This window comes from Hyperolius riggenbachi, chromosome 1 (genome assembly GCF_040937935.1).
Source record: "Hyperolius riggenbachi isolate aHypRig1 chromosome 1, aHypRig1.pri, whole genome shotgun sequence".
NCBI classification, from domain to species: domain Eukaryota; kingdom Metazoa; phylum Chordata; class Amphibia; order Anura; family Hyperoliidae; genus Hyperolius; species Hyperolius riggenbachi.
This window is the reverse complement of record NC_090646.1, coordinates 176,278,712-176,292,056: the sequence shown is the minus strand read 5'-3', so window position 1 is coordinate 176,292,056 and position 13,345 is coordinate 176,278,712. Positions and strand designations below refer to the sequence as shown.

The following is a 13,345-nucleotide window of genomic DNA, read 5'->3' as shown; positions in this document are numbered from 1 at the left end:
AACCAATGAACAGCAGTTCCCTCATAACAATCATTAGGAAAGTGCACTTCCATTTTGGGTAAAAAACATAAAGGCAGCCAATCAAATAAAACATTTTCAAGCCATGTAATTACTGGCAATTTAGTGAAACGCTAGCTGTTGGACCTGGATTTCTATAAAAGGCTGAGTTATTCACATGATCCCATTTATTTCGCTTGCTTTGCCTTTGACAGCACACGAGAGATCTTTGTCTCGGGAACAAGCCTAGCTACCTGTATCTAAAACGGAGAACGATTTAGCTTTATGGCCGAGGAATACTTTTAATTGATCACCTTTTCCCTATTGAAATGCACTATGCCCCTGTTCTGCATCCCTTGAATTTTGCCCGTTTGAGGAGCAACTAGAATACTTGGATTTGGCAGAGGCTGGATGGAAGCAGGAGGAATGAGCTGATCACTACCGTGTCTATGTGATTGTGCACTGCTGGCTGGGGAGAGCAGAGAGATCTGCGCATCATCACCAGGGCAGCTATTGGTTGATCCTGCTCAGCTCGCTGTCCGTGGTGCTGAAGCTGAGCCTCGCCGGGCTCCACTAGCAGCAGCAGCGCACGGTGCAGTGAGCAGAGCAAGATAGCGGGGCGCTGTGGCGCTAGAGCTGACTGCTCCGGAAGGAAAGGAGAGGGAGAGATAGAGACAGGGGGGACATAGGATTGTGCACTCTCTCTGCTCGCTCCCGGTGCGCGCTCCCTCCTGCATCTGCCAGCCTCTCTCTGCTTGAGTGTCTGAATGAACAATACTGAGACACTGGGACCACATCACCGACTACTGCGTCCAAGCATCCTTTTTTCATTCAGGAACCAGAGGACCCACCGTCGTCAGCCACCCCACCGGTCCTCTTTTTTTTCCTTTTTTTTTTTCTTCTTTTTTTCTTCGGATTTGCAATGATTCCACTAGCGTCCAGCTGATCTGATCAGGCAGATTGCTACATTCCCACCGAGTTGTTTTCTTATATTTTTTTTTTGGATGCTCTGATATTTTTTTTCCCCTGGAAATGCAAAAAAATATGCATATTTCTGTCTTCCTGGTTCCTGTTCTTTGGGGACTGATTACTGGAGTATATTCGAATAGCATACAGATAGGTAAGCATCCCTTATTACCTGAATTGCAGATGCATGCCGGAATCGCCAAGCATTGACTAGATCAGGGGCAGCATACATCGCTAGTAATATGTTACCCTATACGGTGATCGGGGGAGATCAGAATGCGCCGATGAATCCGCTAATTGATAGCCATTCAGATCAAGCTTCCTAGGCACCAGGCAGTTGCTATGCAATAATGTCAGTATAGAGATAGACTGACAGTAGAGAAATCCCTTTGCATAGACTAGTGTGTGTGTGTTTATGTCAGCAATGGAAATGATTCTTTATTTTTTAGTCTTCTTGATTCCTGTTGTCTGATTGTCAGCTGGTTTATTGTAGAACAAACATATACAATGTAAATCTGTGCCATCTCTTTCCAGGAGGGCTATTTCCAAGGGGTGCAGATCAGGAATACAGCGCATTTCGAGTAGGGATGGTTATCTATTCCACTTCAGAGTTTAGGCTGACGCCCCATATCGACAATCTAGAGGTAGCGAACAGCTTTGCTGTCACCAATGCTTGTAAGTAATGAGTATTTTTTTTTCTATTTTTATCTTTAGTAATCTACTCTATCACCAGACACAGCTGATTAAATCAACAATGTTTTCCTTTTGCTACCACATGATCTTGCAGGATATATATATATATTAGATATTTCATAGCTGCTGGCAGGAGACTGGCATGCAGCAAAGGGGACCTGTTACTATATCAATGCATTCCACTACATGCCATTGTAGGCATTTTACAGCTCCTCTCTAGGATGCTGCAAGCCCTTATGTTGTAGTTGACTGACGGCATTTGTGTTGCTGTATGGTAAAAATCCTGCTCCAGCTCACTGTCCACACTAACTGTGTCCGGGTTGTAATGGAGGTGCACTGCCACTGTGCAGTCCTGTATTTAAAGCTGATCAGATGCAGGCTGAAGACCAGCCATGTTACAGAGTGCTAACTCTGGGGAATGTCCCATTCATCCCTGGAAGATGTATTTAGAAACACCATATCATGAATAATGACAGTGATGCATGGTAAGGCCAGATGTGTGACATGAAATAGGGGTAACGGTATGGCCATTAGCCTTCCCACGGCTGCAATTGCCATCTCTCTATTGCAACCTCCTGTAGTTACATCACATAAACTGTTCTATTTATAGATGCCTATGGAAAGCGACTGATTGATTGCCTCTCTAGATAATTCCATTGATTAGCAATTCTAAACAAATTAATTTCCCTAACTTGCTTTGCATTTCATATAACCCTGTATGGGCCTTCTTTAGGTTTGAGTTGATGGCTTGGAGATGGAAATATTTGATCCTGGGAAAGGCTGTACCCATTGGTGTTGGTACCCTGTGATGCCATTTCTGTGGCAACTTCATGCTTGCTAGCACACAGCTGTTGTAGGGAAATGGATGGACGTAGTACACAACATCCATGTGTGCTTTAGGGAACATGCAGGTGCTGTAAATGCCATTACTGCCTTTTAACTGTGCAATGTTCTATCCTACCTACTGCATCCTGCCAATAAGAATATCACAGTAAGCACAGGCTCTGAGGGTGGGTAGAGCTCACAATGCTTGTCCATGATGCTGAGCACATAAACTGTACAGGAAGCCCAGAACCATAGTGTAAATAAGGCTAAACATATTGGTGCGATGCTCATACTGCATTCTGGAGGCATAAATAGCCCTTGGCACCAGTTATATGGGAGTGACCCTCCGTCATTATAAGCAAATCACATTGGCATTTGTGTGGATATGTATAAAGGGGCAAATGTAGCTGGAAGGAGGATGCGACTTCGCCACTGAAAACTGGTCCAGTCCTGCAGGGATCACTGCATCAGGACATTATGACAAGGGTCTGCTGATTCATGCATAAAGCCTGCAGACAGCCTCCTCTATGCAGCCAGCACACCAGGCAGGTCTATGAACACTGCAGAGGAGAGGAGCTGCTTTTATTTGTACCCCGAGACTGAGCAAGCATCTGCTCTGCTCTCACTGTCACTAGTGCTGACTTGTGTCTTTGAAGGGCAGCCATGGTGATCGTATTCTCCTAGGCTTTCCTAAATTGAACTGCTTATATTACTGCTTATATTACATCTACATCTATAGCATCTAAATGCCTAAATGCGAGGGAATGTGTAGGCATCAGGGAACAGCCCCCTCCATGATTGTCTATGCACAGTAGCCTGGCATTCTCCCCATACATTCCAGCACGCAGCCGCACTCAACCGGAAATGAAGGCTTGTCAGTGCTGTCAGTGAGCTTGGCTGCTGTCCGGGAGCAGCTCCTGCTCTGTGTGATTTCCGCTCAGCATCCTGCAGGCTGCAGCTTATTACACTTGCTTTGGCTCTCCTGTCCCCTTCTCTATTCCACGGTGTTCCAGGATTGTATTTTTTTTCCTAGCGGAAGGATTTGCGTTACATTCATCTGTTTGAACATCCATGCATTGCCAAACTACAGTGTAAATACCAGCAGCTATGAAATGCACCAATCAGCCAAAACATTAAAACCCTCTACCCACTCTTGTGTAGGTTGTGTCACCAAAACAGCTCTGACTCCACCGTGCATGGAGTCCGCAGCATCTGTAATGGTGTGTTGTGGGATTTGGCATCAAGATATTAGCTTATTTTCTAAGTTCTTCGTATTGTTAGATTTGGCCCCCATGTATCAGTTTAATTGGACAAATAAATATTCTGCAGGTGCTTGATTGGATTGAAATCCTGGGAATTTGAAGGCACAGAACACGGCTCTTACACTTTCACAGAAAACAATCCCGCCCTTATGTAGGTATCAGAAACCTTTGTATGATTACTTGCTCACTCTCCCTAATTAAGTCACATTCCAAGTCCAATATGGATGTGCTTCGGTTCCAGGGGAGTAGTCCCTTAGTTCAACATATTATACAATCAGCTAGTTCTTCCTTTAAGTTTATCAGATCCTCCACCAAGGGAAAGCTTCACACAAATGGATTAGGAGTCGCGATTAATTAGACCACAATAACAGTAGCAGTAGGTGAAGCTTTCCCTTGGTGGAGGATCTGATCAAATTAAAGGAAGCGATCAGGGGCGTAACTACTGGGGAGCAGCCACTGCAACCGAAGGGGGGCCCAGAGTTGTATGGGGCCTCCAACTATTATTAGTGGCTGGACAGTGTAATGGTTAAGGACTCTGCCTCTGCTGTAGTAGTCCTGGGTTCAAATTCTGGCTTTTCCTATTCAGTAAGCCAGCACCTATTCAGTAAGGAGTTTGTTGGGCAAGACTCCCTAACACTACTACTGCCTACTGAGTGCGCTGTAGTGCCTGCCTCGCAAGCGCTTTGAGTCCGACAGGACTCAAAGGGCTATAGAAAAAAAGGGATTATTATTATTACTACGTCACTCCCTCCCATTAAGGGGTTCATTCTTCAGATCAGGTGTTTTGTGGTTACACTAGTTATGGGTGTGAAGATTTTGATGGCCACTCTCGTTTTCTGACCCTTGCAAGGTGGGCCCCCAGGCTTTGAGGGTCACTAGGGAAAGACAAGGGAAAGGGTGTGAGCTTTGGGGGGCCCTATAAAAAGTTTTGCTAAGGTCCCCCATGATTTGTAGTTACACCCCTGTGCTAACTGTTTGTATGAATATGCAGAATTTGAAGGCCAAACAAAACCATGATCCATCAGACCAGGCCACCTTCTTATGCTACTGCATGGTCCAGTTCTGAGGCTCTTGTTCTCACCGTAGACATTTTTGATGGGGAATAGAGGTTAGTCTAGAGTTATGTATCCCCGATATGCAGCAGCTGTGGCGCACTGTGTGTTCATGGCTGGCATGTGCTATGGTAGTTCTTTGTGGGATCATTCCAGATGGGCTACTTTTCACCATGTGCACCAATCATGCACCAATGAGCATTGGGTTCCTATACCACTGCTGACAGTTGTCTTGCCTTTAACCACTTTTTGAACTTCACACGACTTGCTGTTTTGGAGATGCCCTGACACAATTGTTTAATTGTCACGATACAGCCCATGTTGAAGGCTCTCAGATACTTACACTTGACAATTTTCCATCGCTCAGCACATCACAGTAAATAGCTGCCTGTTCAGTTGCTGCCTTATATATCCCACCCATCGACAAGTGGTGTTGAATTTAGAAAATGGTATTAACTTCATCAGTGGTATTACAGTTAGAGGCTGAGTGGCTGATCAGTGCAAATTAAAAAATAGCAGACATCTTGTCAGCACAGCTGCATTCTGGTTTATATTAATTAGAGGATGCAGTTGCCATGCTATTGATATAAGATGGGTTTCAGCGGATGGGACACGTTGCTAACAGAAGACTTGTATTACCGAGTGACTATTGCTTGTGACAACGTCACTTGCCAAAAAATGCAGAGAAACTTCCGCCACTCTATGATTGTGGGTGGAATCTTTACAAAATATTCAAATGTTTACTACATGCTGCCCTTATATGTCATAGTCTGATTCAGTGGCATAGAATAGGAGCTCTGGGCCCAGTGTGAGTTTTACATTGGGCCCCCCAAGTGCTATATACATAACAATTAATAGGGAGCATCAAAACCTGCCAAAAACAGCTGCAGTGTCAGAGAGGTGTAGGCTGGGGAAGAGAACAGTCTATTCATGGATACAAGTAATCAAAGCACATTATGAGGTGATCATTACTAGCTTAGCACCGATAAAGCGCTAATAAAGCGGTTGAAGGAGGGCCCCTACTGAGCCCCTCTGGTCTAGGGGCCTTGGTGCAGTTGCTTTCTCTGCATCCACTATTGCTATGCCTATGGTCTGATGAAGCATGTTGCAGGCAGAAATACAGGCTCTTATATGACATGGTCTCAAAGATGCACACGATTAAAAAAAACAAAAAGGATTACGAAAGCTCGATGATTTTGTCCTCAGCCAAAAGCGCCTTGAAAAACATGAGCCAATAGTCATTTGATCCTGGTTTTTTTTGGCTTGATCAGGTAATTATGAGCTCCTAGGCTTACACTGCCAACAGCTTTTGGGGAAAAAATCGGTTGTACAATTCAAAATAACTTGCCCGATTGCACAAGTGCCATTGTTGGCCGAGTGCTGCTCCCCTCCCATTTCTTTGGTACAATCATAAATCTCCAGTGTGGTGGGGCTGTCACGACAGAGGATAGCATGAGAGTGGTTAGAGTGGTTGGATTGTGTTTGCACGCCAGACTGCCCTTCCATGCCCATGCCCTCCATGCTGCAGCAGCAGACACCATAGAGCCTTGGAGAAGAACAGAAAGAAGTGTCTAGTACCCGACACTCCTCCCAGATACAGTGTTATATTAGCAAAATGCCAAATGGGATGCTGCCATCTTTGGGAGCCAGCTGTGTTCACAATAATCTTTCACCCAGAATGACCATGAGTGATCATTTTGACCACTGAAAATGTATTACGTGTATGTAGCTTTAGCCCAGGTGACCATTACATCTGACAGACAGCTAGCTGTGAGACATGTCTAAGGGTGGTTATTTCATACCTGACTACTTCCCTCCCATGTCCATGGCCAGTTTTATAATGTGGTCCTGCTTTGCAGACATTATTTGAGTGCTAATATATGACAAAAGAAGCCCCGGTGAATATTTTGTAACGAGGGTGAAAAATCTCAGAGAAATGGTTGGTAGATGGTTTTGCTTTGGTCTGCCATTAACCAGGTCATACATTTCCCCTGGTAGATTCAATCACTCTGATCCAATCTGCTGTAAATCTATAGCACACGTTTTCAAAATTTCAATACATTTTCTGCAAAAAATCAATCAAAATTATGATTGATTAGAAAATCGTGGTCGATTGGAGAGGAGCGGCGGTATATCCATGGCCCATAGCTTTTCTCTGTGTCGACTGTGCAGCGCTGCAGTTCGATATAGTTTCAGTTACTTTCATCGTGAAATCTATTGAAAATTGTGCAGTGAATCAGATTCAGATCACAGAGGGAGTTATCTGTTTGCCCCATCGGTGGCAAGCTATGTGTGTACGACTGCCTTAAAGCCTGGTGGACATTTTCAAGTATGAATGGCCAATCGCTGCCCAATTTTACCACCTCTAAGTAGCATGAGGGTCAACAGATACTGCTTACTATGAGCAGATTGTGTAAGTAAACTCTTATACCACATTGAGGTTGTAAGATCGGTCAATGATTAATGATGAAATCATAATGGAAAGTGTGTACTAGGCTTATGGGGTGAAAACAAGCTGACTTTGCAAGCAATGTGTTCCGTTTTATCCTGGATAAGGTTGCATACACACATCCAATTTTAGCTGGCCAATGTTCGAACAATTTAACCACTTCCATGTATCATTAGAGCTTATCCATACAATCCATTCATAGGGCTTGATTCACAAAAGAGTGCTAACTGTTAGCACGGGCGTTTTCGCGCGAATTTTCGCATTGCGCGCAATCGCGAATTTTCACACAAAACGATAACATTTTCGCGTGCAAACTCAAATTCTCATGTGAAAACGCTATTGATTTTGCGCAAACATTCACGTTCGCGTGCAAAACCGTTATCGTTTTGCGCAAAAATTCGCGATCGCGCGCAATGTGAAAATTCATGCGAAACCGGTCGTGCTAACCGCTAGCACTCTTTTGTGAATCAAGCCCATAGTATTCAAAATCCATTTGCCCTCATACTACATGGAGGTGGTAAAATTGGTCAGTGATTGGCCAATCAAAATTGCATTTGTGTATGCACCCTAACTGCACTGGGCCAGGACTGAATCCCTGTGCTTGTGCTGTGTGAAGTGATTGTGAAGCACAGAACACTTTTCTGCATGCAGTACAATCTCTGGTATCAATTCATCATTTCCAAGGAAGGATCATTTGCTACATGTGCCCCAGCTCAATGCCAGATAAGATGTCATTGGTGTGGTGATGGTGGCCGCTCTTGGTTTGTATTCTTAAGATCTGGCTGTTCCCAAGAATAATTATGGTTTTGCACAATGTATCTGAACATGCAAGGTCACACATTGATAGAATGTAATGCTTTTACCTGAACTGATTGATTTTAAAAGCATCACAAATGTGAGCACTTAAAAATGTTTGATAAATACGATCAAGAAATTTGGGCACTCCCATTAAATAAAATGAGCAAATTGAACTGAAATTGCTCACAGTTAATTGATTTTCTCTGCAGTATACTGTATGATTTTTGATAGCTGTGATTGTTCTGTCTAATCATTAGTTTTGCTGTGTGATTGCAATATTAACATGTCTGGCTGGCATTAGATTTTATCAAGGGACATGCATAATGTGTTATAGGACCACTCCAGTGAAAAAAGTAAGCAGTTAAAATCTGACAGAACCGACAGGTTTTGGACTAGTCCATCTCCGCATGGGGGATTCTCAGGGTTTCTTTGTTTTCACAAGCATTTCGATCCTCAGTTTTAACTGCCAACACAGTAAGGGTGGCCACTAATGATCCAATCTTTTTCATCCAATCTCACCATTTCTATCTGATATAAGGGAACTATCTAAATTATCCATTCAATATATTCACTCATTTTACCCTTCTACTACATAGATTTGGTAAGATTGGATGAAAAAGAATGGATCATTAGTGGCCACCCTTAGATACCAGCCAGCCTACCTACTCACTGCACACTATTCTGTCAGTTACACTTAGAAACTGCCATTCAGGGAATGCTTTTGAAATCAAAGACAACCCTGAGAATCCCATAAAGAAATGGACTGGACCAAATCCTGTCGGTTCTGTCACATTTTAACTGCTTACTTTTTTGCTGGAGTGGTCCTTTAATGTAAGTTATAATGGGGTGTATGCACTTAATTGCATTAAGCAGAATTACGTGCGTAAACTCTAACGTACAATAAGTAGAGCATAATGCGTTGCGTGTAATGTATTGCATTCTGCTCTACTTATCCTGCGGTAAGACTTTATGCATGTTATTCTGCTTACTGCAGTTTAGTGCGTACACCCCAATGTTGCTTATATGACTACACATTCAGGCAATATAATGGCGAATGGTGTAATAGTTTATGTATATACCGGCATTTTACTGCAGCATTATAGAACTCTTTTTACTATTAGTGTTGCTTTTTACACCAGATACGTTAGAAGGCGGCACTCCACAGGCAGGAACTTGCATTCAAGTTTAATAGCAATGGCAGTACACTACATGTTACAGGCTCCATGATGAAGGTGATGAAGGGCAGAGCCCGTAACATGTAGTGTACTGACATTGCTATTAAACTTGAATGCAAGTTTCAGCCTGTGGAGTACATTCTTGTAACGTAGATAGTGATCACCGTGTGGAGTAGGGGGTGGTGAACCTGCTTGGAGGAGTGCACCGGCGTTACCCAGCTCTCCTGACTGAGGATTGAGCTAACACAAGAGTTCCCAACTCAGTTGTATTTGGATTGCTTTTTAAAAGAGCCATATTCACTTCAAATACCCAACTTAGTTTAGATAAATAAAGACAAATGTTTCCATCGTGCCTGTTTGAGTTTTTACGAATTTGCCTTTGAACAATTGCAGTCTTCTCTAACGCCGTGTGTCTAAATACTGTATTAGGATTGTCAAGGCCATAAACATACAGCTTCATTGACATGCAGTTGCATCCCTCGCTGATCGATTCAGTTTCTAAACAAACTATAGTGCTATGTAGAGCACTTCTTGTACAGAGAAAAATAGATGCTGATGTAGGAAGGTATAGAATAGCTTTCGAAAGCTAACCCATTGGGCTCTAGGTCGCAGATTTTCGTCACAAAGAACTATAAAAAGTAAAGTATAAAAAATCAGTTGTGCATGCTGTTATCAACTATAATACTAACCATGACTGGCAGCCTGACTAACCTTACACACCAGCCATAAAAACCTCCCTGGCAGTATCATTACTTCCAGATTTTATTGTCTAGAGGCAGTGCAATTTTTTCACAAGCTTTTAGACTTTAAAAATCATCCTGCTAGATAGATCTGTGGCAACCCTGCACATTACACACCTTCCATGGATCCAACTTGGGATTACCACTCTGAGCTAAAGATTTCTGTCCCGAGCCTGACTCGGGGTTACCGCCAAGGAAGTTTTTAACCCAAACCTATAGGCCCTGTTTACACTTGCAGGGTAAACCAGTTTTGCGTTAACCTATTTTGCCGCAAGGGGCTGCAAAAGCAATAAAAATCTATGGAGACTTTCACACTTATTGCGTTCCCTTGCGTTACCGCATGCACCGCGCTTAATGTACGGAACTTATATTAATGAAATAAGTTTCAGCACCCCCCCCACCCTCCTTTTAAAGTACACCCTGGCATACAAATGTGAGGACCTACACATAGTGAATAGCACTATCTCATTGCAGGGCTGGAGGCCCAGGCTCCAAATATGAACCAGGATGCTATCTGCATAGAGCTTGTGTGCTTTTCTCTTGTTTACATGGATTTACTCTGAACACTCTGGTCTCCTTACTCATCCCAAAAACATACTAATAAGTTAAAGGGTTTCCCCCAAAATTGATCTTAGACTGGAACTATTGCAGAAATTAGATTATGAGTTCCTCTGACGGTCAGTTAGTGACATAAGCATGAGCTCTGTAGAGCACTGTGAAAGATGTTAGTTCATTGACCATGTGGCTTAGTACAGACGGGAGCACATTCTATGAACCTTTGGATGTAGGGGTGATAGAGGAGATATTGCCATCTAACAGAGTAAGGATTTTACTGGCACTGAATTCTAACAGTACTAACATATTGACACAAATAAAATGCTATGAGGAACGGTGGTGCATTGTTGGACCTCCTTCAGTACTGTTGAAGGCCTCCTGTGTATATATGTGTGCATGTATACAGTATATTTATATACACGCACACACACACACACAGACACACACAGACACACACAGACACACGCACGCACGCACGCACGCACGCACGCACGCACACACACACACACACACACACTCTACATAATATTGCTTGTCCCTTATGCTGAAGTTCACTTAGGGCTAGATCATTCCTTTTGCAAGTACTCAGGTGCATGTAACCTGTACCTTTTGCTAGTTTTTATGAAGTCGTGCAATTACTTATGCAAATAAGGGCTCTTGAAATACAGTTGATTTATCATACCATGGAATAAAACTTCTTTTGACATTTTTATGTTAGATTTTTTACGTCTTGGTTTATACAACTTGCAGTTTTTCCCACAAAGGGTCTCCAAGAGAAGCTGATGGGTCTAAGAGAAGCCAATGTTAGCTCTTTTGTAGTAAACCATCCCTGTGTTGTTGTAATAAACCTTGTTGTGTTTAGTTTTATTGTTGATTTTGTCTTTGGTTTATTATTGCATGCGTTTATATTGTTCAGAGGGGATTGGAGTAGTGGCAGTCATTAGAGGTAAGCCTTCATAGAGGACATGCACAACGTTTTACTTGAATAAGGAAGGAACAAATGCAATAGACGTTCTTCTATGACATCAGTTTGTCAGGGTGTTGATGTAAGGTTTGAATAAGAGAGCTGAAGCAAATGATACCTCTAAGGGACAAGCTTAAAGAGACAGAATTATTGGTGCATCATCAACTTTAATTGTCAAAAGTAGTAAATTATTTTGCTGCATAAATGACTCAGTATATGTGTATGCACAGGTGATGCACAACTAACACAAACACTCTGTCTGGAATTATTATTAGGCACCACTACTTTGGGCATTAGCGTTGCTGCCTGTCAAGTGGCAGTTTCTAACCGTTCTATAAAAAGATCACTTATACTAAAGACATTATACAGGTGTCTCCACTCAGGGGAAAACTTGCTACCTTCTGTAGTCTGAGAATAGTCACATGATCAGCTGAACAGCCATTGAAAACACTGGGGGAGCTGGGGAGGGGACAGGAGCAGAAGATAATTGGATATTCATTATCAGAAATGACATGATGTCAGTCATTCTCATCCACACATTTCTAGGTGCTGGCTAATGAAATGAACAATGTGTCTAAAGTATGTGGTAAGCATACTCTGTGTGGGGCAGATCTTTCATTGGTAAGGAAAAGTAAGCTTTATTTTAATCTTCCAGAGTAAATTTGTAACAGTAATTAATGGATTCGGCACCAGTCCCTCTCTATGAGCTGTAGATTTCCTATTGGAAAGTTCTGACAATTTATATAGTGTTTCAGCATCCTTATTGGCCCACAACTACATCCTTTCTAAAAATAATCGCAGCATAGCTTTTTTTGTTGTTCTTTATGCTTGGAAATCATCTGGCAACATTCACTGGACCAAGTAAACCACTGCAAAAGTGCAGAGGTTGCTGAGATCAACAAATCAAAATTTGTATTTTCACTTAGCAGTGTGTTCACCATCCTGTGGGTGATGATGGCAGGGGGACCTCGGACAGCTCATGGACTGCTGTTTAGACAAGCTAAGCTGCATTTGAAAAACACACAGGACAACAGTTTTGCAAACCCGGCTATCCAAGTAATAAAAAAAATCTAGGTTTTCTTATTTATTTTTCAATTGAAAATGCGTTAAATGTTTTGAATGATATTTTTTTAGCTCCACCTCTTATTCTGTAGAGTGAAGACTATAGTGTTGCATAGATCTACATCCTTCCTGCAACAACCATCTGAGAGCTGATTGCATTAAGTGTGCATTAGACTTTTTCTATTAGATATTGTGCTTTGGGTACTTGTAGGAAGTTATGGTAGTATCTTCGCTAATGATGTATGCACAAGGGATACAGTTTATTAAAGATAGTTTCATATTGGCAATGAGGATAATCATTGTTAACTTTACCTTTAAGGCAAATTGATGTCATGTCTTGTGCATCCATGTGCAACTTGCCTGTGGTCTGTGGTTAGCTCCTGGCATGTAGTGTACTAGGGATGATCAACTAGGAAATAAGTAGATATTAGCGTATACTGAATACTTTCCAGCACTTGGTCTTATATAAACACACACAAATGCGCTCCAAGCATTTATAATGTCCATATGCAGCAATCATCGTGCCATCTCATTATTGAAAAAAACTGTAATACCAGTAGGAATAAAATGTATATAAACATTTTGAAATTTCCATTGATTTGAATGCCTGCTGCTTGCGTCGTTGTTTCCAGTGGAGTGTGGGTGTATAAACCGCTCATGCACACGTGTATTCCCACCTGAAGTGCTCGTCAGCTCAGCAGATAGCAAACTTTCTACAGAATCATTTAACGTGACCTACATTTTTTTCTAGAGAAAAAAATACACATATCAACTTTATTTGGTGTTTTAACAAGCTGCTGTACACAG

The 13,345-nt window shown here is 42.3% G+C and overlaps 1 protein-coding gene across 5 annotated transcripts in view; it reads left to right on the top strand.

Moving 5' to 3' along the window:
* Nucleotides 1-594: 594 nt before the first annotated feature.
* GRIA2 (glutamate ionotropic receptor AMPA type subunit 2) overlaps nucleotides 595-13,345 on the top strand; it is a 217,320-nt gene continuing 204,569 nt past the window's right edge. For 4 of the 5 annotated variants that reach the window (XM_068278876.1, XM_068278874.1, XM_068278873.1 and 1 more), the window contains exons 1-2: nucleotides 595-1,117; nucleotides 1,498-1,638. In XM_068278876.1, the coding sequence (XP_068134977.1) occupies nucleotides 1,030-1,117; nucleotides 1,498-1,638 (229 nt within the window). In that variant the 5' untranslated portion in view covers nucleotides 595-1,029. The remainder of the gene's footprint in view (nucleotides 1,118-1,497; nucleotides 1,639-13,345) is intronic. The other variant, XM_068278875.1, reaches the window with a different exon arrangement.